The 26,429-nt window shown below is 45.2% G+C and overlaps 1 protein-coding gene across 2 annotated transcripts in view; it reads left to right on the top strand.

Moving 5' to 3' along the window:
- Nucleotides 1–369: 369 nt before the first annotated feature.
- The window catches only part of SBF1 (SET binding factor 1), a 1,592,200-nt gene continuing 1,566,140 nt past the window's right edge, over nt 370–26,429 (top strand). Inside the window, exon 1 of one of the 2 annotated variants that reach the window (XM_078677863.1) lies at nt 370–576. In XM_078677863.1, the coding sequence (XP_078533989.1) occupies nt 522–576 (55 nt within the window). In that variant the 5' untranslated portion in view covers nt 370–521. The remainder of the gene's footprint in view (nt 577–26,429) is intronic. The other variant, XM_078677862.1, reaches the window with a different exon arrangement.

Here is a 26,429-nt window from a genome sequence, read left to right as displayed (position 1 = left end):
CCCTCCCTGAAATTGAGACAGTCTGTCATGACGGCCCTCCCACTTCCTTACTGTCATTGGCAGTTCATTGAAGTAGAAAGAGGACTACAACAGACACATTATTTACATATTGCTCAACTCTAAAAGCGATAAAGGAAGCAATATGCTGTTGTTGAGATTCTACGGCACCCTGAGTGCGAAACAGTTGCCTTCTTAGAAAAGAGACGGCTTGTATTTTAATTCAGCCATTACCGATTACGTTAGCGAAGGATACAGCCCCTCTGTTCTGCGCATGAGCGAACGTCTGCCACTTGTCATTCATCTCGCACATGCGTGGTTTACAATCAGCTGAGCTGCCTGAACTCTGTGGCGTCCCCGCCCTGGCTCGCCGGTCGGCGCGTGCGCAGCAGCCTCAGATCGGATTTGCAGGAAGATGGCGGCTATGGGGTGCCGCTTGGGCTCAGTGTGTGTCACCACTGCCTCTCTCCTGAACCACCGCGGGACATGAGCAACAGCAGCGCCCGGGGTACCTCGACATAAGCATGACCCGCCTGGCGGACTACTTCGTGCTGGTGGGATTCGATTTAGAAAGGAGAGGTGAGTATATTATGGCTGGGGATGTGGGGGGTGGGGCCAAGTGTACCATTACTGGTGTGAAGTATGCCATCACTATGGGGCGGAGACGGAGGTGACTGTGTGGGTTGTGTACCAATACTTAGGATAAGACGAGGGTGTATCCTGGAAGTAGGCATGTAAATAGATGCGGTTTGGGGCTAAATGGTTACGGTGAGAATGCCTTACTACTGAAGTGAGGTGGTTGGGAGTGTATTGAGGTTACCGTAGAAATCGATATTAATGGCAGAAGTGATTTATGTAGCATGACGTAGAGAGATTGAAGTGTACGTTTTCTGTCGGAGTCTATAGTAGGTTGTTATAGTAGACTGTCATCATTATTAACGAGGCATGGCCATAACTATTCTAAAGATGCACTTCTTCACCCCACTACAATGTTACCCAGGACAAACTTATGTTGATCTCTCTCGACTGCCCCGTCCAACCTCTTCTACTTATGTATACATCTACACGTGTTCACTTTTGGCAACTACTACGTAGTGTTTCTTGTTGGAATGATAGGAGCAGCTCAACTGGTAAACGGCTTGCTGACCTGTTTTACTCCCTATACATACCCAAATGCACTCATTTAGAAGTTGCTGATACACAACTGTACCGAGTTTCCACGTAATATGTCTAGATCAGTGAAATGATTAGTGATATGCCACATAAAGGTACTCCACTAGATTTGGTACGTGATGGGAAAATTAACTTTATTGTAAAAGGTACACCATTTAATTTATTAACCTTTCCAGATCACATTAAAAGCAAAGGTTAAATAAAGTGGAAGCTCAAAGTTTGAAATTAATTTTGATTCTATACTCTTACATCTCCCCCATCCTCAATCCCACGAATGGAAAATTATACAATTCATGGGCATGGTAAGCATACAGTTTTGCAGTGTGCTTCTGACTTACCATAATTAGGGAAGAGGCCTGTCAGGGGGCAAGGGTTACAGGGTGCTATTCATGGGTCGCATTGATCATCTTAATTATGCCATGAGTGCAAGAAGGAATGTAAATGTCAGTAGTAGTTTTGGGAGGAAAGATGTATACCACAGGGGTGTAGAACTAGTTCAAGCGAAATCCATATTTGGTCAAAATTGTTGTTTACCTGATTGCAGTTTATACTGAGGCATCGAGAGACGTGTTGTTGATGGAAGGATGCTGTGGGAGGAGAGCTTGACTAAGAGGTGATGGACACGATCCTGAGTTAGAAAAGCTGACGAAAGAAAGTAGGACTAAAGTGGAAACTCTGCTATACGCAACTTGGTTGAGAGCAGCAGAAGGAAAGGGTGTGCTTGGGTTATGGACAAGTGACAATGGCTCTTGAGATGGCTCAGCTGTAGGAAGAGCATTGATTTTGTTGGTGTTTTATTCAGCGGAAGGGCGAGTAGAGTTCGGAACGAGGTAACCCTTGATCAGGGACACTTTCATGGACCAAGGTACTATATTATGAATATGTGAGAACTCGATAACTGGTATTGTTGCTTTCTTCCCCATAAGATGAGTTGTGTTGGTTACCTGTTTAAAGTTTTACTTATTGCAGTTAATGAAGCTGGCAGCTTTAACCACTATCGGCTTCAAGTCACTTAAATATTGTCTCGACTACTCCTGCACATGGTTTTAATATTGCTAACCTTCGCTTGACCATGAATTCCGTTTTATAGTGTTTTATTGCGATAAATGATTATGGTTTTAATTAACTAAACAATACATTTTGATGATGTTTGTTTACTCCTTTCTTGGCCCCTTTTGGAAGAGATCAGTTTGAATCATGACCATTTAAGATTTATAATTTCCTGTCTCTTGGAAATTTATTTTATTTTGCTACCCATTTGGCCAATTCTACTGGCTTACTGCTTCTACGACGTGTTTAATAGGTTTCATTGGTTTACTATTTATCTGAGAGGTTCTGTTGGCTTGGTCCTGTTGACAGGTTTATTAGTTTGCTACTTGACTGACGTTTAGATTGATGCCTGCCTATGTGACATTTTTTGCTGGCTTGATACATGTTTTAAATGTTCTATTGGCTTGATGCTGAGTACTGTTGGCTGACTGCCTGTTTGAAGTTGTCCGCCTGTCATTTTGGCAGATTATGTTGACTTGTTGCCATTTGATTGGTTCAGTTTCTGTGCTTCCATTCACCTGCTGTCCTTTTGAAGGGTTTTGTTGCCTTGTTGCTTGTTTGATCGTTTCAAATAGAGTGCTGCTCCTTCATTGACTCCTGTTACCTTTCTGCCACTTAAAAGGCTCTGTTATTTGGATGCCTGTTGAAATTTCGTTGGATTGATACTGTTCGACCGATTCATTTGACTTGCTGATCTTTATTTTATTTATTTATAAAGTTTTTATATAGCTCTAGCCCGTGGGTATCGGAGCGCTTTACATCTTGTTTGCCTGCTTATTGTATGAATGGACTGGAGGACCTACTTTTGGACTGGATTCTTTTTTTAATTTTTTTTTTTAAATCTGTCAGTGTACACATGTCTTGTCTGATTTACAGATTCCATTGACTTGCTGCATTGTTGGTTGCTGCCTTTGATGTTTTTTTTGGGCTAACTTCATGGGCGTTTATTAACATTTATCCTCTCTCGTTGTGACTTTTTTTTGGCTTATGTGACTGATTCCCTTGGCTTGCTGGCTGTTGACAGGATGCACTTGCTTGCTGTTTGACTGACTCATGCCATTGGCTTGCTGCCTGTTTGGTGGCTAAGTTGTCTTTCTACCTGAATTGCAAGACTTGCTTCCTGGCAGTCGCTTTCTGATGGGTCTGCTGCCTGGGCTCCTTTCGGCTTCTACTGGCTTTCTGTCCTTTTTGAATTTTTTTGAACATTTTTATATTTTTTAAGGATTTTGTTTGACTTCTTTCTGCCTCACTGCTTGTGGGAATGTGTTCCTCTTGCTTTACTTGTTGTATTGCAACATTTCTATAGTACTTTCTACCCCTTGGTGGGTCGTTGAAGTGCTTACCTACATGGGCAACATGCTACACAGTGTATGGTGTGAGGTTTGAAAGAGTGTTGTTTTTGTTTTGATCCTATATGAGAATTGTTTCCATGCTGTGCATGATGACTACCGAGGTGCGGTTATTGTTTTGGGACTCGACGCTTAGTGTGATGGATGAAGAAGTGTTAGAGATAGGCGTGCAGTTTATGCTTTTCAGTAAGCTGGCAGCTTTGAGGAGCTCTGCAGGTCCCCTTTTTTGGTATATTCTTATGTCCATAGTCCACGTAGCTGGTTACTGTACTGGGTTGTCCATTTAAAGATGTTGTGTTTAAAGTTAATGGTCCTGTGCACGCATAAGTTAAAGGGAGAAGTTAAGGAGAGATCAGCTGTGATAAACTTTGTAAGGTTGTGTTGCTGATTGTGTTCTTTGGCGTGCTGTATTTTATAGTTAAAGGGAGAAGTGACAGAGAGATATGCAGGGATAAACTTTGTTAGGTTGTGTACAATAGTGTTCTTTAGCCTGCTGTATTTTATAGTACTGTTGGCTTGCTTTTTTATGACAGGTTCTATTGTCTTTACGTAAAGTCTGCTCTTTCTAGTGGACTGGACAGAATTGTTTTTAGGTCTTGCTGTTCCAGCGGAAGGGCTGCTCTGCAAGACATTTAGTAGTGTGCTTTTAAAAGTGCTACCCCAGGTTTCTGCTGGCCTAGCGCTTTCGGTCACGCGTGCAGCCGCCAGCTTTCAAAGCCCGATACTTTGCATGCTCTCTAAACGCTCCTCCGCCCCTCCCGGCGCGTTAATTATAAACATATGAGCAAACGCGCTGCTTTCACTTTTGCTCGTGCACGCACCACTTTCGAAGCCGGGCTTGTTTTTCCTTTTTGCGCGCGCGAGCACCTAACTCCCCCTCTCCCACCACATATTGCGTCTCATGGCCAATGTTTGTTTTTTGGGGTAACAGTGAAGGTCTCGCTCTAGCAACCACTTTCAAGGTGGAATGCTTTCGACAATTCCCGAAGGACAAGCCTCGAAAAGCTACATTTATGACAAATCAGTGTGTAAAAAATGAGCGCCGTCCTTGTGAAGTGTGAGCTTTCCCCGAGTTACAAAAACACAATTTGTCGCGTCGAAAATGTGTGCCTTTGTAGCTAGAGTTTTGTAGCCGCCTCCTAGTGCACAGCGTTGTGGACGAGACCCGCTCAAGGACTAGAGCGGATGTAAACTGACACCGCAGTGGCCTTTGGTGGGGAGGCAACGATGGCAGCATTTCAATAGCCTTCATCAATATTTGCGGTGTATCTCCAGCCCGCTCCAAAGAGATTATCTTTCATGGTGGCTGGGAGGAGGCTTCGTCGTCCAAAGTGGACTTGTCAGCAACAGCCTGCTTCTCACGCACTTCCCCTTTCCCCAGCAGCGAATGGGGCAGTGGCTAGATTCTACTGAACACTGTGAGGCGGTGTTGACTTGGTGTCCCCTAGAAAGGAGCACGCCTACCTCTAACTTAATTAGCACTGCGTAGGCTGCAGTACTGGTAGTCACTGCATGAGGCTGGCTTTGCAGCGCACAGTGCGAGTTGTGGCTTGTGAATGACACTGAGAGGGATGTCAGCGTATTGTGGAATGTATACATGGGCTCTCTCACCCGCACTTGTGCCGATGGGAGATGGTGAAGTCTAATCGGATATTCCGGTGTCAGAGAAGGGTTGCAGCACGGTTGTCCCGTCTGGGCTTCTCTTTGTTCACTGCATGCAGCACGAGCTGGCTGCACCGGTTGCTGCCACTCACTAAAAACACGAGGGAATTCTGATAGAGATGTTGCTAGTGACAATCTTTCTGTGTCATTTGACACCCCTGGAAAGCGTTGAGGTCCATTGTGTGCAATTGGTTGTTGTGTACTATGTGACGTTGTGGTGTCCTCATGGGATATGCCACACAGTTTATGGGGGTGGCCCCATGTGAGCGTGGCATTGCATAATCAGCCTAAACAGTATTGGATTTGTAAATCGTATTTTTATAGGCCATATGGAAAAATATATTAATGCAAATAATTGTTTTAAGCTTATAAATGGTATTATAGTACAGGCAAACAACAATGAATCTGTGGCGCACTATACCACGCCTCTCTTCACCACCACATACCCCTGCCACAACCGTGTGCTTGAATACAAACTTCGCACCCGTGCATGCAGTGATCGTATATGCTTGTAGCTGCATAAGGTATGGCGCATCCAAACAGAGGCAGCCCAGTGTGCAGTACTGCACAGTCTGTGCCCTCAACATATCAATGGAGACCTATCAATAAATAACAGTTGTGCAAATTAGGCCCGGGGTGCAGTTGTTTAGCTTATATAACATGCTGTTATGCAACAAAAGCCTCAGCGCAGGCTGTGTACACAAGCAGGCGGGGGGCCACGCTGTTTAACACTAGGGGAACATGTTTTTGGCACTATGCCACAATTTATGCCTCAAAAATTACGCACCACATAATTACACTCGACTCAATGCAACATAAATGCACTCCACATAATATCACTCAGTGCCACAAAATTATATGCTACCTAATTACACTGCACTCAATGCAACATACACTCCAAATATTCCCACTCAGTGCCACATAATTACACGCCACATAATTACAGTCTACTGAATACAACATACACTCCCCATAATACCACTCAGGCCACATAATTACACCCCACATAATTACTCTACTGAGTTCAACATACACTCCACATAATACCTCTCAGTACCACATAATTACACAACACGTAATTACACCCTACTCATGCAACATAAATACACTCCACACAATACCACTTAGTGCCACATAATTTTATGTTAAAGTCCTTTTTCAATCAGATTGTTCAGCTGTATATAATGTTGTCTTGTTTTGTATAAAGATAACAAAAATGCTTAACACTTTTCATTATAACTTTTCAACATGATGCACAGCAGCCACAAAGCTCTACAACATAGCTAAAAGTTCTGGCTAAACACATAAGGTCCCAAAGGCGAGACCTATGCCTTTGGGACCTTATAACTGTTTAGCCACGCAACAGTTAATGTTGTTGCACCCAGGATATTGTGCTGCATAACTAAATACATATGTGGTCCCAAAGGTGAGACCTATTGGCTATGCCAATGCTTGTTGTATATTGACATACTGATGATTTAGTCCTTGTTGAATGGTCTTGTCCTGCATCTTCAGAGGTTTCTTTTAGTACTCGCTATCTGGACTTATTTGGTGTCGTGTATATCATTACTGGGTTGTTTTCTTAATAGGTTCTGTCAAAGTTGGTTTTCCATATGCCGACTACTGCAGATTGTTTGTTGCTCTGCATAGAAGTAGGGAAAGGTCTACTATCTACGTCAGTATTCTGTCTGTTTTGTGTATGCTTTGTCATGAACGGAATATGAATTTTCCATTGTGATGTACAACAAGTCTGTTTTTAAATACACTTGCAAATTCTTTTAATATAGTGCTTTGAATTGACTTCTCTTGTGCAACCAGCAGTGTGCTCTTCGTTTCATATTCAGTTGGGACAAGAGTATTGATCTGAAAATTGTGTTTGGAATGCCACCATTCATATTACATTTTTACATTCATATGTAGGCCTGGTCCACACACTGATAATGATTACATTCAAGGGCATGTCTTAAGAGTTGAGACTTGATACCATCAGTTAGAATGTCATAAATCCGAAAGGTGCGTTATGTTTGAATATGAATGTCACTTCTAATGTCCACTGCATTATCCATTGAGGCTTTTCCTGTGTTTCATATTTTTGTCTGTCTGAATCCAGTATTGATCATCTTTCAAACTTCCATTTTGTGGAGTTTCTCCTTGATATGGTATAGATGGATAGGCAATTAAAGCAGTGCATTATTCATCAATGTTTGCTTTTTCTTTAGCTGTACAAGATTTATCAAATCTTTTTCCCTTTTTAATTAAAGGACTACGGTGGACAAAATTGAATTTGTGTGCCGTTCCCATACTTTTTTTAGTGTTTCTGTACTATTGTTTTGTAATTTGTTGTAGCTCTATGTCTAATATTGTAGTTCCTTGTGTATGTCCAATATGCTGATCTCAGACTTACGTTTATAGAAAGGTGTTGCAGTTTGAATACTCGCTGTGAAGGGGAAAGCTAGCACCGACTTAAACTTTGTCTGGTGTTTGGTTCTTGAAAATATGAATTTTGTTTTCTTCCAATTAAAGTTAACTGGAATAACTCACTGATATGGATTGTGCCTTTTTGGGCCCAGCTGGTTATCCATTTCTGTAATTCACCTATTGACCAGGCTTGTAGTGCACTGATGATGGACAAAATCACATTATGCTTTTTGTTATGTTCACAAATGTCACTTCTCATTTATGTTGACAGTTTAATAGACCATGCTAGTATAGTTTACTAAAAGGCTTCTTTTGCATTAAATAAATAGATGTGCTTATTTGACATGCTCTGAAGCAGATACATATGAATTGTTCACAAGTGTAGATTTCTGGTGCTGGCCCCACTTTCCTTCTCAGTTATGATGTTTGGTGTCCCACTAGCCTGTCTTATTGTTCTGTACTGTACAGCTAAGTCGGACTTGCTCATTAACGTACGATCAATTCTCAACAAATATTAGTTGTATTTCCTGTGTTTTTTTTAATTCTTTTAAAACTAGTATAACAAAATAATTTTTTTGTGATCAGTATTACTGCACACTTTATACAGTGGCCCATGACTAATCTTTAATATTTGCATTTCAGATTTGTTTATTTTCGGGCAGGTGTTTGATTGTTGTTTATTCTTTTTTGCTTCACTAAGTAGTTTTCATCAGTTGGGCCGTATTTTGCCATAAAGTACTCTTTATTTATAATAAATGAAAATCTGTGCACAGAAAATTAAATATCTAAACTATAGTACAATTTAAAATTCATGAAAGGCAAACTCTTACTGCTATATTACATGAATTGTAGTGACAAAGGTCCACCCTTTGCACCTTCATATATACTTTCACACATCATTTTAAATGTTTCCAGGATTCAATAGATTAGCTGAATGGGTCTACTCCATTTGGAAATTTTATATCCTGCTGATTTAAAGCATACTCACACCCTCTTAGTAAAGAGGGTTCACGGTTTTCTTTCTGCCTTCTTTGCAGTGCAGTGTCAGTGTGTTGGCTTAACAATTCACATGTAACTAATTTTTCATATGCTCTCTGATTAATCTTTCCTGCATAGACCATCTTTTTTCAATGGGGCTGGTGGTACTCACCTGCTCTTAACCTGCTGGCCATCGCACCATTTTTCTAGTCACTTTTTGCAGGGTTGAACTGCTATGAATCATATATATATATATATATATATATATATATATATATATATATATATATATATATATATATTTTTTTAATGTAGTACTCTTTTTGATGAAAGGTTCACACACGGTTCATCCAGGAAATGACATCCTTCTCCTACCCATTTTCGTTTGCAGCAAAAGAGCTAGTTATTGTTGTTTTCTGCATTAGCCATCTCCGCAGCCTGAACTTCACCTACCTTCCTGTCTCTGAAGTGACTAAACTCTCTCAGTTTACCATGATGAAATACTAAAGGACACTGCTATCAGAAAGATGTTTCAGTCTGATCACGCGCCGAAACCTCCACTGAGAACTCTATAGAAATACGTTTTGGACACGTGGGCAGTGATGTTGCCTGTGATGGCCTTTCATTCGGAGCTCACTTTTGTTATATTTTATATACAATGGCAAGCAAAGAGACACTTTTATGTCTGCTTTTACATTTTTTTACAGAACACTTGAGTTTTGTGGCTCTTTTTCGTAAATGAGATATTTTCCACTGCTCCTTCAAGCTTTCTATAAGGACATTTATAACGGATTCATATTGGCATACGAACAGTTTAATTGATTGTAGAGGCAGTTTCATTTGTGTGTTTTTTTCCACGCTTATTTCCATTGATTGGCTTGTCCATGTTTTAAAATTAACTTTCTTGTTCTTCTTCTGTTTTGTAACTATTTGCAGGCAATGCGATACCTCACATGCACCAGTGCATTTGTTTGGCTTAAATAGAACTTTGAAAATAAAGTGCCTTACACCATGTTCATTGTTTTACTAGAAACTTTGCATTGACCTCCCAAACTAATTTCCTATGTTTCTATTAATATTAGTCCCGTATATTTCTGAAATATCTTTAGAGCACTCTTTGTATCAGTTACCTGTTCCTATATACAAACTCTTGTGCTTTCTTTTATTATTTTTTTCCTGTATTCCGAAATATCGTCATTTTATTACAGTTTAAATGCCTATTGTAGCTCTAATTACCTCTAGCTTTGTAAAAGACAAGAGCTTGGGTACTATCAGATGTTTAAGCCACTTATAGCATACTGTTACTCATTTATGGTATGCATGTTAACCTAAATGCGTTAAGAGGCAGGATGCAGGCTGTTCTTGGTTCACCATGGAAGCTTTACATTGTGTATAATAGCCTCATAGTTCGCTGCTGAGGGCTATACTGGTTGTTAAAGGCCCTGAACCAGGCCAAGGACCTATATCGAGGGTGAAGGCCTTTAACAACAGGTATATTCCAAAGCAGAAGGGCTATAAGGCTATTAAAACGTTCCGCCCACTATGGGTAGTATGTTCTAAATTTTAAAAGGAGAAACAGAAAGACAAACATTGGAATGTTGGAGCAGAAGTCTTATACCAGCCATTATAAACCCAGAGCCACTTCATTGTCTTGAATGGAGCTTTCAACAATCCAGTGTTCTCACTAAACACAGAGCGGAGTGGCAGCATCAGAACACTTGCTGCATGGTAAAACACTAGATAAAACGTACCTCAAGGAGGCTATGCAAACGAGTTACCAATGTGGAATGAACACATTAGATTGGAGGAAGGTGCCTTGATAACCTTATGTAGCCAGCTGAGTGAGGCCCTCCTTACTTGGGTGTATGTGAGTAGTTTCGGGTGAATCTCTTTGTTACTCTGTTAAAATTCTGAATCTTTCTTCAGACTGGTAGGAGTCGGTAAGGAAGGCCGCTCTTTTAGCAGCCGTGTTTCACTTTTCTGAGGCAGCCTTTTAGGGGTTCATGATGATACACGTACGTTTTGAATGTTTAAGTTACAGTGCTGGACTTTGCTGTGGACTATACGGCCTTATGATGTAAACTGCTACGACCCTTGCCCTCTGCTTTACCATTGACCTCCCTCAAAGGGTGAGTACAAGGTTACGTTGTCGGCGTGTGGCGAACACGTCGTCAGTGTTTCGATTTCGTGTCTGTGCCAGTAGCAGGGGGTTATCCTCTCCCTGTCATTCTTCGGAAAGGGGTTTTGTTCTCTGTAGCTGCCCACTCCCGGAGCACAGCAAGCAGAGACTCGCAGGGAGCACCGAGGAGAGCTCCATCATTGTAGAGTATCTGTACGACGCATTCCTAAAATACTGAATGTCAGGAAACAACACAGGCGTGCCAGAAATAAACGGCTCCTCGCCCCTCCTTCCTCACCCAGTGACAGGGGGTCCTAATGTATGTATGCTGAGGGAAAGATTGCGCAGCACGCAGCCTACGAGAAACAGGGGCATGGGGTGACGTGTGCGTGCAAGGTCCTGTAGGCATCTGTGTTAAAATGAAAACAAGAGCTGATTCCATTTTATTCCCGGAATGAGTTATGTCATTTCATTCCATGATGTCGGACGTGTTCCAGTATGCAAATTCACTGCCCTTGATCCATTAGTATGATACTCGGGGTTGTCCTTTAGTTAAATATATTTTTCCGTGCTTTTTTGTTGCATGGTTCGAGGGATACCTTATTAAGTTTCCTGTCCGCTTCCTGCCCTACGAATGTTTCATCAGAGGGCTGCTGCTTAGCTGCCTCCCCTCAGAATTACCTTTGTGGATTAGCTTTGGGGCAGTAGGTTGAAGACCGAATCCTGTGGCATTCAATTGCTTTGTTTTCATGGATCGCATTTATTCTTACTGTGACATGATTTATTCCAACCAGTTGCCTTCTCTGAAATGGAGTCTTGCACTTCAGGAGTGTCTTGATTGTATTCTATGGTTATTTATCATTCTGCATTTTAACTCTTGTTTTGCAGTATTGGCCTCGTTGTATTGTGACCTGCAGATATTGCCCTTCCGCATGATGTGGCTTGTCTGCTTTCTGTAACGTGGTACCGTCCTCGTTGGAGTAATGTACCCTTCTTCACAAGCATGGTTTGGAGTAGTTTTTGTTGTTGTTATGATGCCTTATGTCTGCCCTCTGAGAGTTAAGTTTCCTTTGTTTATATGAAACCTCAACTGTGCATTCAAATCAGTACCAGGACCATCCTCAGCCCCCATCAGACTGACGCCCTCCATTTCTTTAAGCTCCCGTAGTTCATTACAAGAGTCAGGAAATGAAATGGTGGTTTCTTGTGATACCGGAGGTTATTGTTTCTCAATCAGCACCAAGCTCAAGATGAACCCATTCATTCATTCATTCATTTCTTTATTCGATCAGTTTAAAAAAGATCATAAAAGCACAGAATAAATACAAAGTAACAATTTCATTTCAATAAAATACTTCATGTCCCTTGTATAAGAATACAAAATAAAATAAAGATAAAAAGATGATAATATAATTTAGATACCCGTTTAACATCAACCTTATCTGAGTCACTCTCTCAGATGCAGTAGTGGATAACTTTTCCATGGCCCTTAGATACAAGCCGTCCCCCTCTTCCTTTTTCTCATACAGGCCCAAAGAAAAGAGGCTAGTGAAAAACATGTTAAAAAGTCGGGTAATGATTTTAAAAAGAAAAGTGCAACTCAACACTGCCTGAAGTTCTTCTGCTTTAAAAGGGGCTTAAGAAGGTGATCCCTCTCTTTCTTATACAGCCTACGAAATAAAACCAGATGCAGTTCAGTTTGTCTTGAGAGGGAGTTACATGGACATAAGCTGAGCTCTGCATGGTTATTCTTTTTCTCTGGGTATCCTAGCATTAAAGGAATAGCATTCATACGGAACCTCAGCAGTATGAATCTGTGCTGAGGAATGGTGACATCTGCTAGATAGTAAAACCCTCTCTCTGACAGTGACGGCTTCATGTGGTAGGTGACGACTGCAGCTTTTCCTTTGTATTGCTCCTTCCTGAACCCAATTTGTCTTAGCATACGTGATATCTATGTTTTACTCCTGTTTCTGCTGTGAAAGTGCATATACCTGATAAGAAGTACAGTTTACCTGATTCCCTAAAAGGTGACTTGCAGTCAGTTCAAGAGACAACTTGGAAGGCCTAACTGCCAGTGCTTGTGTCGTGATGTGGAAAGGCACCTATGGGGCTTAAAGCATACTGTAAAGGGTTAAATGATGATTATGAAGTAAGGGAAATAAGAGGGAGTCTGATCTCTTGACTTTACTTTTCTCTACTTTTAGTGTGCTCTATACTTTGTTGACTTGAGGATTGCTCGGTTGTCTCATTAACCTTTTTTTTTTTTCTTTCTTTCTTTGTTAATGTGTCAGTGATCTCTGTGTTCACGATATTATTACAGGTATGCTGCTGATGCTCTGTGGTACTCATAAAGACGCCTACTATTCCATAGGGCACCATCGATTTTGTCCCCTGGCTGTTCTAGTGCAAGGCACATCTGTGCGAGCAACACTCTTGTCCTAGATCGGGGAAAAGGCTTCATTCACTAATTTGCACTGCGTGTTTCAGTGAACGTCCGAGTTCCATTTCACTGCTTACAGAGATTGCACTCTCACCTTATGCACAGTTAGTGTACACAGCCTACCTTCATCTATGGTAACTGCTATAATTAGGTGAAAGTGACGTTGCAGAAGACCGTTAACAGATTCGAGCACGCCAAACAAACACCTCAGATGTAGAGAAACACACAAGGAAAGGCTTTGTCGATTCCCTGATGAAGGGCACGCAACGACTGCCCGAAATGCATTGGAAATTTTGAAATGACATGGCCTGAAGTGCATTTGATTAATACTACACGAAAATAAAATTAAGATGAAATGCAGAAACTAAATGCAAAGTAATTAAAAAGATACCTACGCACTAAGAAACAAATGAGTGGAAGTCTTTTTTTCAATTAGAAAGACAACAAAATGTGTGCCCTAAAGGGATGGAACTAGAGGTTCTCTAGCTTCACTTTCACCCAATGTCCTAAGACGCCGTCGGACCCTCGACGTCACCTTCAGGAGCACCAAAAACTAGAGCCATACCCATATACCAGCATCACAATAAAATCGGCTGTGCATCTATCCTAATACTTATAACTGCTATAATTAAACATAATTGTGTGAGCTGTTGGCTGCATTTTGGCCTGTGCTCTATGCCTGTTTTTATTACCTCATTTTTTGAAACCAGCCATCTGAAAGGTTTTGGCACGGTGGCAAGTCACCTTTCTTACTGTTTATCATCATTGCATGGGGTGATGATCTTCGTACAGTAAATGCCCTGTGTATCTGGAAACGAGCTGAATGGTTGCAGAGTCCTAGCTGCTCTGGAGTTAGCTTTTATCCTCCCTATGTTTAATTGCTGGGTCACCCTCTTCCAGAATAGGATTGTGACAGCATGCTGCACGTTGCTGTCCTTTTCTTAGATAGTGTTGCCAGATACTATAGACTGCAGACAGGAATGGCTGAGTGTGTCATCCCTCTTCTTTCTGACTGAGATTTGGGTTTGGTCATTCAGCAGTTCCGACTGTTTCTCTCGCAGGTTCTGATGCTGCATTACTCTTCATGCTAACCACATAGGGCTTAGGAGGGCCTGTCTTTTATTATCTTTTCATTTCAACAGGTTGTAGTGTGGGTGTGGGTGTGTGTGTGTGAATATGCGGTCTCTAGGGAATCATTCAGGTACGCTGGCTGAGAGGAGAATCTAACGAAGTTCCAGTCGGAACCCTCTCACTCCCTCAACACAGCATTGCTTCTTAAAAAATACAAAGTGACTAATATGTATCCTATGTATTATTAACACTTGCTTTTTTGCAGCATTTTTTGTATTTTCACTTTACCTCACTTTAGGTCACCTTTGTAGTGGTACACACAGGGCTGGACCCTGTGTTTGTCCTGAAGAAGAGCATTGGGGATGCTCAAACATGTTGACGTTTTCTAGGTACCCCAAACTCATTATAGATAGGCCCCCTAGAAACTCAAACCGTTTTTAATACATCAACTAGAAGCCAGAATAAAGTTTCTTCGCCCACTAGTTAGATATTTTTATACTCACTCCACAACACCACTGCACTACACATAGCTCCTCACTATTTAGTGCTCCTACGTCTCGTCGCAAGTCATAGCACGCCTCAATCCGCAGCGGATTGAGATGGCCCCTATGATGAAGCATGTCACCGTGGGGAAACCCTGGTGAGTGAGGGGACTCTAGAAAGGAAATCAGATTTTCCAACTCGGATTGAGTGAAAATCCATCCATTTGTCAGCTAGGTCCCTATCTGACATCTCGGATTTTGTTGGTCTACTATTGTATCAGGAGGGTGGACCTAGTTTTTCCCTCTGCCTCCCCCGTTTTTTAGGTCTCGCCTTAGCGACGCAGCACATGCGTTGCTCGCCTTGGCGAGACCTATAGTGCCGCTTTCTCTGCTGAAGGGAGACAGGAGGTGGCACGCGCGGACAGAAGATGTGCCGTCCGCGCGCGCGTACCGCCTCCAGTCCGCGCGCGCGTACCGCCTCCAGTCCGCGCGCGCGTACCGCCTCCAGTCCGCGCGCGCGTACCGCCTCCAGTCCGCGCGCGCGTACCGCCTCCAGTCCGCGCGCGCGTACCGCCTCCAGTCCGCGCGCGCGTACCGCCTCTGTAAAAACAGTTTCAATCGGGTCGGGGACAATCGATATTTGCCCGGCGGTATTGCCTCTGTGACCCTCTAGTTATTTAAATCAATGAAGAGGCAGGCGCTGGAGACTGGAAAGCAGGAAACAAGGTTTTTTATTCTCTCCGGAGGAGAACACAACGAAACGGACAGAAGGTATCGTTCTGAGGTGCTCTAACTGCATCCCGGAGGCCTGGCCTCTTATACACGAGTTTATCTCTTTATTACATGTAACACATTCTCGTTGATACTTTGATGTACGGAAAGACATCCTCAGAATCCCCTCTTCCCAGCCCGTTCCCATACAAGGCTACAGTGGAAGTCCCCGCCCCGTTCACAACAGGTGATGATCATTGCGCAGCTGGGTATTCCGCCGATTCACGGAGTGTGCGGGTTTCGATCGGATCTCGTGGGATGGGGGGGGGGCTTTGATCATCTCGGGGGTCCTTTGAGGAGGGAAGCTTCCTATTGTATGGGGAGGGGCAAGAGATTGGTATCGGCAGAGCTAGGTGTCGGCCTGGGAACGGGGAAGACAAAACGGGCACACGGGGAAAAGGGGTTTGCATCAAAAGGGCCGGAGGTCATGACGGGGAAGCAGGGAGGTGTCGCGCTGGGAGCGGGAGGAGGGCCTGGGGCAGAGCAGCGCCGAAGAGGGGTTTATGACTCAAGGCAGGTGCAAGCAGGGGGGGGGTGGTCAGCGTGCAGGCTTGGTGAAGGCAAAGGGCTATGTCAGAGGCCAGCGGCATGCAAAAGGGTTTGTTCTGATCGGGACATCTTAAAATGGCGGGCGCGCACGACAAAAGTGTGGCATCAGGGGAAGAGGCAAGATGGCGCAGATAATGTTCACCAAAACGCACTAATTTTCCACAGTCCTCCCTTTAACATATTCAAGACATCTTGCTGGTTCATTTTCTACTCGGGTCTATTGTGGTGGGCATGAGAAAGAAACCGGTAGGAACCCTCGAAAAAAGAGTTGTAAACAATACATTTTGAGGTTCCTAGTTTTTAGGAGGTGCACCTATTTGATAAACTTTGATAAATTTGTTCAGCAGGAAAGTCATAGGAATGAAATACAAAAAAACGGCGAGCAGCAAGTACATATCATAACGTGAACTGGCAGGTTAATACATATTTCAGATTCGGTTTGGAGCAGGCTCAATACAATGGCGGCTGGGAGAGAAATGAGGCAAAAAACGGTGATTGAGGATGTCAAATGTTCGAAGTTTACGAGTTCTCATTGTTCTTTGTGGTCTTTCGTTGGCGCTGTTGAGCACCGGCGGTGGAGCTACAAGTCCGGCTCTGTTCTAAGTTCTGCGTTGCAGGGCACGACCCTTTCCTCGCGTTTCTGGTCGGAAAGGTCCTTTTCGCCCTGTGTCCTTTGAGGTGATTGTCAGAAAGTTCCGATGGAAGAAGAGCGTTCAAAACAGTCCATAGGGTAGGTCAGAGGAAAAAAAGGGGGATGGAGCAAGGCCAAATTAGGGACAAACTAGGGGAACGAGAGACTTCAAATAGGCGGGCGTGTGACGGAATTCAGAGAGCGGGGACTGGTCGACAGGCACTGGACGTCGAGCAGGGGCATCAGGTCGACCCTTTCTTTTCATGCTGTCGAAAACAGTGCCTCGTCCTGCAGCTCTTTTCAGTCGTGGTCTCGCCTTGGCTAATGTCGCAGGTGTCCCTTAGTCTGCAGTCGGGCCTCGTGCTCCCACATCCGGTCCTTCTCTCCTCCAACAGCAGTACCCTTAAACAAGTTTGAAAAGACAGTCTTTTAGAAAATTTTCGGATGAAGATAATCAAAAAAAGTCTATTTCTCTCCCAGCTCCAGGCAAAGAATGAAAATGTCCGTCATTTTTAACGTTCACAACTGGCATATGAATGACCGGTGGCGGACCTGCTGGATTTACTATGACTTTCCTTCATAATCATTTATTACAGGCATGACAGTTCATCTGATGGTAACCCACCTTCGGGAGACAAATCTGGCAAAGATATGCCGTTCTCTAGAGTTTCACATTTACAAAAGGGTACAGTGAGTCGTCAACATGGTACTACACAGGTATTTTGCTGAGAGACGAACATGGCTAAACATTTCCTTTCTATCGGTGCATCCTGTTTTTCAACTACTGCGGGGTTCATTTTGATGATTTCTTTACCTTGGTCTAGTCTGTTAACCTTGTAAAACATCATTCTGGGTCCTACGTAACCTTTTGCAGCCCGGTTACTTAACTAGGAAGGACAGGGGTTTTATGGGAGACAACCAGGGACATAGACAGGGGAGGTAGCGGGGGTGATCGTTTTTCTGGTTTGGGTATTGCGACGATTCGGGGAGGGGAGGGTCGCGTATTCTGAGGTCCTTGTTTTTATACTATAGGAGCCGTTGACATGTAGTTCCCTTATTTCGGGCCAGATTAGGGAACCTCTGTCGTCTTATCTGTCCTTTCCCTTACGGCCCAACCTGGGTTCATTGACTTCTAGCGGAAAAGGAGAGGTAATGACGCGGCCTCAGGGTGATTGTATTAAAGACAAATGTTTGTGCAAATACTGACGGTATTTGAAGCCAATTAGGTGGTGTGCTAGGGGCGGCAATCTGCCAATTTCGGGGCTAACCACTCGGAAGAGTGGTAGTGCAAAAAAATAGAGAGAGTGAGAGTGAGAGTGAGAGTGAGAGTGAGAGTGAGAGTGAGAGTGAGAGTGAGAGTGAGAGTGAGAGTGAGAGTGAGAGTGAGAGTGAGAGTGAGAGAGAGAGAGAGAGCGCAACGGCAGGCTAAATAGTACACGTGCAACAGAGGGGGCGGCAGTGCATTCAAGAAAGGCTATTTAGTGCATTACACAGTAAAGGGTATTCACGAGTCCGCGTTAGAATCTTGTAATCACGCAGTTTGAGCATTAGACAGGGTAGAGGGGACGTGCTTTGAGAAAAGGAAAGAAGAAAAAAAGGAGGTACCATTTTGTCGCACTTTCTCGCATTCTCGGTCCTTTGACCAGTTGGGTCAACGCCTCAGTCACACACACACACACACATTCCCTCACAGTTTCGCATCATACGTGACGTGGGTTCATTCGTCCGGTCTGGTTTAAGGGTGATCACTTTTTATCAGGTTGTGCTAATTTTTCGGGTTTGTTCGGTACGTGAGTAGTTTGCAGGCGTGCTTAGACACCACCCCGCGGCGCTAGTCCGTTTCGCGTATTTAGACGTGGCAAGGTCTCAGATCTTCGCCACACCTTGGCTGTAATCTCTGATGTAACCTGCAGAGGGAGGAAAAAAGGGGGGGGGGTGGGGGAGACAGCATTCGCGCGCATTCAAATACATGGATTCATAAGTCCTTTACTTACCCTTTACTCGTCTTTCCTCCTTGGGGCAGGGTCCCCGGGGATATGGTTTTCGGAGTCGGGGGGGGGTAGTGTGTTCATGTAGGGCGTGTGCGGGGAAACATAAAAAGGAAACCAGAGGGGCCTAGTGCGAGGTATCTAGTCAAAGGGTATATCTCACTATCGGGATCCTTAAACCTCTTTCAACGCCTTGGCATTCTAAAGTTCTTCGGTTCTTGGGTCCCTGCTACTTTGGAACGTTGTACTTTACAATATTTACATTATTTCATTTCACCCTCCTTTTACATTCCCTCATTTACACCATTCGTTTTACCCATCCTTGGAAGTCACGGTCTTCCTCTACGCGAGAGTTCATGAGTCAGTCGCGTACTTTTAAGACGGAGTGTCGTGTTGTCGATCCGATCCGTCCTCCAGGGCTGGGCAACCATCTTCCTTTAACCTTAAAGAGAGAGCAGAGTAGGGTGCACAGAAAAAGAACTTTCCTACCCATCCCATATTGTTTTAAAATAAAGCATGCAATACCCGTCCATAGTTTCAAAGACTTTATTTTGCAAATTCATTTCAGCATATGGATTAGGAGGGTGTGGTCGTATTTGGTCGGTCGTGGCAATGGCTAAAGTGCGTACAGTGGGGGGTGTCGTTTGCAACAGTAAAAACATCGGAAAAGTTTTACTCATTCATTTGTAAGAGACTAAAACGTCTATTAATTGGCTGGGGGTTCGGGGGCATATATTTTCATAATTTAGAAACATAATCATAACAGTTGTAATCAGATTTCCTATATGCATACCGTACGTATGCATCGTAAATGAGGTTTACATCAGTTATAAAGATATAATACATTGTATATTCGTAGTCAACATTTGTAACGGGGATCTTTTCATACTGTTCGTCGAGTGAGCTCTCCTTGTCTTTTCTAGCCAAGTGTACAAAGGATCACAAAAATCTCAGAACATCAAGTTTATATTAGTGCGAAGGAACACCACGAGGTGTTCGTAAGTTCCGATTGATACCAGCGCCATTTTGGGCGGGGCCGGCACAGTCCGGAAGCAGCATCAGGGGGAAATGTTTCCATTACTGGCAGTTTGGACCAGAGTCCTTTACGGCAGTTCTAGAATTCACGCTAACAGAAGGTGTGGCAATGTCATGTTTGTTTCGTTGGCGATCGAAGCAGCCGTCCCTTACCGGAAACCTGCAAAGGCCGAAGGCTCCGCCGGGGACCTTTGTATGATCTTCAAGGCTGCGGAGATGCTGTCGGAGATGGGGGCTCGTGCTCCATGGGACAAATGTTCGAGTTGTATGGCTGGCCAAAGTTACTCTAGTGGCCGGGGCCCGCCTTCCAGCGGATCCAGACGCCATTTTGAGGCCCTACAGGGGCCACTCTCGTCGAGTTTGCAAGAATGGAAGAGACCCTTTGGAGTGAAGGGAAGAGGTCCCTGTTTTGTGAGAGCGGGACGTTCAGCTGGGGTGCAGCTGTGATGCCCCCACCTGGGGGGGGCGAGGGAGACTCGTTCACATCGTCTCCTTCTCCCGGTGCACTCCATGCCGCTCCTTTTCATCGCCCTGCATGAAGGCCTCTCCACATCCGGTGTTCCCCAAGCGTCACCATTGTACGTTCGGTGCTGCGCAAATACTGGGGTGCCACCATTGTGTGTTCGGTGCTGCGCAAGTACTGGGGTGCCACCATGGTGTGTCCGGTGCTGTGGAAGTATGGGCACCATCGCCTGACTGGGGGTGTTCGGCGCCGGGCTGGGGGCTGGGAAACCTCCTACCGGTGGAGGTGGGAGAGGCTCGTCCGCGTCGCCTCTCCCTCCCAGCCCAATTTGGACAAATTGTTGTGGAGGTACGTGCAGGACATCCCGCCGTCCAGGACTGCTGCGGCTGTGACGGAAGAGAAAAGGAAGAGGTGCCTCGCTCTCCTCTTGACATGTGGCGGGACTACCTTAGTCTTTCCAGGCCCGTTGCGGCCGGCCAAGGAGACATGTGGCGGGACTACCTGCAAATGCCCAGGCTGCGGGCTCCCGCCTCTCCTCCGGCTCCCCCATACGTTAAGATTTCCTGACCAAGAGTTGGCGGCGGGGCTCGCCTTATATGGGTTGCCGTTGGTTGGGCGTAGCCGTAACCCTGCCCTACTTTGGAAGGTTCCAGAATGGGGGGGGGGCGAATGTTCTGTTTGACTTCTACTTTCTACAGTTTATCGTTATTATTCCTTGTTTGTTGTGTTAAATTAAAAGTTCAAGTTTATTAATGTTCTACGGATTTTGTTTTATCATTTCTTTCTTTCCAGGTTGCTTTTATGCTAAGTTTCTGCTAACAGGGGTCGAGTAACACGGAAACACGTGTAAAAGGGATGACGCAGATTTGTACATTACATACACACGAACTCAGACGGGGGACAGTACAAGTACGACATACAAAGACCCAAGACAAATATAAAAACAGTTATCGGTCATAATTATCTCTTTCCGTCTGTGAATTTTAAACGAGGCTGGGTTCCCGTCTTGACATTGCCCGACCTAGGAGAACTCGATCATGCCGCTGAGATTTTCCTGGCGAAATCTGTGCCATCGGGCATAATCAAACGTGGTGGTTCTGTCTGGTCTGTCTATGTAAGTCGGGCTCTTCTCTGTCTCGCGCCTTTTCTCGTACTGTCGGTCTGTCGTTCTTGTCGGCCCTTTGCTTTTACTCACGCTCAGTAGAGTCGGGCATTGGGCTTTCCAGTGTCCGACATACCTACAAAAAGCGCATTGGTCTGACCCTAAGTCTGGTCGTCCTTTGTATAGTGTCGGGGGATAAGTTGTGGGTAGCGGTGTCCTGGGGTTGTCCTGTCGGTATATTTCCCTACTTGGTTTATCCTCGTCTTTTCTCTGTCGTTTCGTAGCCTCTCTGCGCCACATACCGAGACTGTCGAGCATAATTGGCGTCGTCTTATTATTTCGAAGGGCTATTTCTAACGTTTCTATTTTATCAAGGTCAAAGGATCCTGCCAGTGGCCACTGTTTGTCTTGGCTATCTTCGGTATACCTGTGCCATAATTTATTATAAGCTATGGTGACTAACCCATAGTTTATGAACATGTCCTTATTAGGGGTGCCTTCTAGTGGAGCCATATGGTCCACCTCTAACACCCGGTCCGGGCTAAACAGGCTATTTATCAATGGGGAGAAGACAGACATGACGGCTCGTAACGAGGGACTAAAAAGTCAGCACTGCCTATCTTATCACTAGGTGCAAAGACTAGACAGAATATTTCTATTCTACGTTGTTTGCAGGCAGTGAATACCTCATGGATCCAAAAAAAACAATAGACCAACAAAATAACAATGGGGAGAATGAGTAGGACCGCAAAGATCTGCGTTACCTACCCTTTTCACTATCTGCAAAAAGGAATGGTCTCTTCCCTGCTTGCAGACAGAGAATCTCCAGGAAACAATAGTTTGTGAACAACAGTTCAGTTTCAAGCAATTATTGAGTGGGGGAGAAAAAGAACAAGCACGGCTGCTACCCTACTTATCCTCCACTGCTTGCAAAGGGAGAGAGAGCCTGTTGCTTCTCCGTTTGCAGACAGTGAATCTCTAAATAAAAATAAACAAGGCAATACTAGTATTTTTGAACAATCAAGCAATCAAAACAAATTCTTTCGCAACTTGTCGTGGCAACACGACCTTACCCGGACCATGTGGACAGTTTCTTGTCTTCCGAATCCAGCGCCCGATCGTCCTCTTTTTCTCGTATTTCTCACGGCACTCCTGATGGTTCCCAGTCAGGACCGTAGATCACTCGAGAGAGGTCTGTTCGGAACTAGTGAAGTTCGGATGATCGGCTGCCAGACAAGGGTCTATTGGGCAAGAGCTCTCCCGATCGTTGCAGTCGTTCACTCTGTCGTCGGGACCTCTCCCACTGGATCCACGAGTCGCTGATGGGCCCCACGCTTGGGACGCCAATTGTAAAAACAGTTTCAATCGGGTCGGGGACAATCGATATTTGCCCGGCGGTATTGCCTCTGTGACCCTCTAGTTATTTAAATCAATGAAGAGGCAGGCGCTGGAGACTGGAAAGCAGGAAACAAGGTTTTTTATTCTCTCCGGAGGAGAACACAACGAAACGGACAGAAGGTATCGTTCTGAGGTGCTCTAACTGCATCCCGGAGGCCTGGCCTCTTATACACGAGTTTATCTCTTTATTACATGTAACACATTCTCGTTGATACTTTGATGTACGGAAAGACATCCTCAGAATCCCCTCTTCCCAGCCCGTTCCCATACAAGGCTACAGTGGAAGTCCCCGCCCCGTTCACAACAGGTGATGATCATTGCGCAGCTGGGTATTCCGCCGATTCACGGAGTGTGCGGGTTTCGATCGGATCTCGTGGGATGGGGGGGGGCTTTGATCATCTCGGGGGTCCTTTGAGGAGGGAAGCTTCCTATTGTATGGGGAGGGGCAAGAGATTGGTATCGGCAGAGCTAGGTGTCGGCCTGGGAACGGGGAAGACAAAACGGGCACACGGGGAAAAGGGGTTTGCATCAAAAGGGCCGGAGGTCATGACGGGGAAGCAGGGAGGTGTCGCGCTGGGAGCGGGAGGAGGGCCTGGGGCAGAGCAGCGCCGAAGAGGGGTTTATGACTCAAGGCAGGTGCAAGCAGGGGGGGGGTGGTCAGCGTGCAGGCTTGGTGAAGGCAAAGGGCTATGTCAGAGGCCAGCGGCATGCAAAAGGGTTTGTTCTGATCGGGACATCTTAAAATGGCGGGCGCGCACGACAAAAGTGTGGCATCAGGGGAAGAGGCAAGATGGCGCAGATAATGTTCACCAAAACGCACTAATTTTCCACACCTCCAGTCCGCGCGCGCGTACCGCCTCCAGTCCGCGCGCGCGTACCGCCTCCAGTCCGCGCGCGCGCACCGCCTCCAGTCCGCGCGCGCGCACCGCCTCCTGTCCGCGCGCGCGCACCGCCTCCTGTCCGCGCGCGCGCACCGCCTCCTGTCCGCGCGCGCGCACCGCCTCCTGTCCGCGCGCGCGCACCGCCTCCTGTCCGCGCGCGCGCACCGCCTCCTGTCCGCGCGCGCGCACCGCCTCCTGTCCGCGCGCACCGCCGCCTGAGAATCCTTTAGTGGCTGCCACATCATAGTGCCAATGTTGTGGCAAGCCAGTCGTGGAGGGGTGGGTGGGTGGGGGTAGGGAGGGATTTTTTCATTAATTTGTAGGACCAAGGACCGTCCCTGAGTCCTGTAGTAGCTGCTACAACATATTGTTTGGACTGTGTCCAACCAATCAGGATTGACTAATCCCCTGCATAGCCTCGAGAGTGGCCAATCCGAGCATATCTGGACACAAACAGTCTAGATATCCCTATGTTTTTTAACCCCTTCATGACTACCCAGGCACCTCTTTAAATGTGATTTTCCCCAAAACAGTTTAAAAGAGTTACACATGTTTTCTGAGTAAAGTTCTAACCTTTTGCCAAATTTGGTGTAACTAGGTTCTTCCGTTTCTTTCTGTATTGAGAATTAACCTGGGAAAGTAAGGAATGAGGACTCCTGTTATTTTTGGCCCCCACTTGATGGATCACTGAAACTTTCCAGGAGGCACCTGAGATGGAGTCACTTTTTTCGTAAAGTTGATGAAGAATTATCAAACTGCACCAAAAACTCTTCCTGTGAAACTGTGACGTAACTAGGACTACAGAGTGGTGACCGCCTCTGTGTAAATATGTATACATTTTTAGGTTTCATTATTGTTAGGGTTAGCCAAGACCCCTTTTTAAAATAAAAATCTTTTTTATTAGTTTTATTGATAACATAAATAAAAAACTCGGCATATCACATGAAGAGACATAAAAATTCTGGTTCATATGGCAGTTATTTTGGGAATATAGGCGATTTCAAGAATACATCACAGGGGTTGGAATGTGCATCAGGGGGGACACAGATTCGTCTTCAATGGGGGCTGTAGGTGTGACATATATCTCCCCTGTAAGTGTTCCATTTGGCCCACACAAGGGACCATTTTTGGGGGTAACCTCTTGCTACATGAACCGTTTTCTCCCTGAACGTACACCAGTCTAGATTTCTTTTCCATGTGGCGAGCCGCCCTTCTCCCAAGAGTCATGCAACTTATCAAGGAGATCCGGTGTGTTATTAATCAGCTTTTTGTAAGTTGGTGATCTGGACTTCTGTGGAAGCAACCCATCCAATAACCTGTCCTCTAGTGGGGAGGACTCTGGGAGGGAGGAACCCTTCTTTGGGGCTGTGACCAGTGCGTGGCGGACTTGCAGGTAGCGGAAAAACTCTGTGCTTGTCAGCTCGAACTGCTGTTGTAGTTTGTCAAAAGTAATCATGTCACCCTTCACCCAGAGGTCACCTATCCGAGAGATACCGATGAGGTCTCACTTGTCAAAACCCTTAGAGGAATGTAGACTGCCGAGCTGTTCAGAATCCCATAAGGGGGTCGCCAGCATCAGTCTCCGGGCTCAACCCAGACACCTGTAGCAACATCACGCCGCAGGCGCTGCAAGGGCGGAAGCAGATTCCTCTTGTAGCGGAGCTTGGGGTCCGTGGTTACAAAGATCCCTAGGTAACAAAACCCATCCTTCACCACTTGTACGAGACAATCTCTGGGGAGAGCCGGAGCATCACCACCCAGTGTGTAGAGCAGAGATTTATTCCAATTGATAGAGTAGCCAGAAAATCTGCCGAAGGAAGTGAAGATGTCCAAGACACATATGAGAGACATCTCGGGGGAGGCCAAGTAAAGGAGAATATCATCAGCGCAAAGCGAAATGCGATCCTTCCACTCCTCCGACCACCACAGGCCGTGTATGACAGGGTCACGACGGATCCAGGCTGGGAGAGGCTCCAAAGAAAGGGCGAAGAGCAAGGGCGACAGCGGACACTCCTGCCTAGTATCCAGACTTAAGCCAAAGGAGTTAGACCGTTTGTTGTTGACTATTACCTGAGCCAGAGGCTCCGAATAGAGAAATCTGACCCATGATACAAATTCCGGTCCAAACCCCAACTTGGAAAGGACCGTAAAGAGATAAGGCCATTCAGTAGTATCCAAGACCATGGAGGGGTCCAGAGACAAGATCACAGCAGCCTCCCGGATGGTGTCCTCCTTTCCCAGTACTCCATGCACTCGTCGCAGATTCAGGGCTGTATTGCGCTGGGACATAAAGCCTGTCTGGTCTGGCAGTCGGACGAGTGGCCAAAAGTTTGGAAAGGATTTTCGGCTCTGCATTAAGCAGAGCGATGGGTCTGAAGGAGGCGCATCTATCTCTAGGCTTTCTCTATTTGGGAATGACCACTATCGACGCCAGACGTTGGTCCGGCGATAGCGCTCCCACTCTTCTACTCTCTTCAAACATAGCCCTCAGATGCGGGCGAGTTTATCGGGACGTAGTTTGTAGAGCTCGATCGGTAGCCCATTGGGACCTAGCGCCTTTCCCGGTCGAAGGTTTCTGATCGCCTGCGCGATCTCGTCATTGGTGACAGGACACTTTTATTTTAATAAGGTTATATGTATAGTATACTTATTGGTGGTTTGATCCGTTACTCTTCTTCCATTGGTCTGATACGTCAATCACATGTTTATTTTCCATACTACAGCATAAGTAAGCCCACTTCGGCCACTGGGTAACTTAATTGTGAGTGATCGCATTCTGCTCTTTCAAAAGGAGCATATCCACACACATAGTAGTAGTTCCCTTAAGTCCCAGTGACTACTATGACAATGTGTGCTTTTTGATATCAAA

Source organism: Lissotriton helveticus, chromosome 1_1 (assembly GCF_964261635.1).
Source record: "Lissotriton helveticus chromosome 1_1, aLisHel1.1, whole genome shotgun sequence".
Lineage (NCBI taxonomy): Eukaryota > Metazoa > Chordata > Amphibia > Caudata > Salamandridae > Lissotriton > Lissotriton helveticus.
The sequence above is the reverse complement of the archived record's forward strand: the minus strand, read 5'-3'. Positions and strand labels throughout refer to the sequence as shown.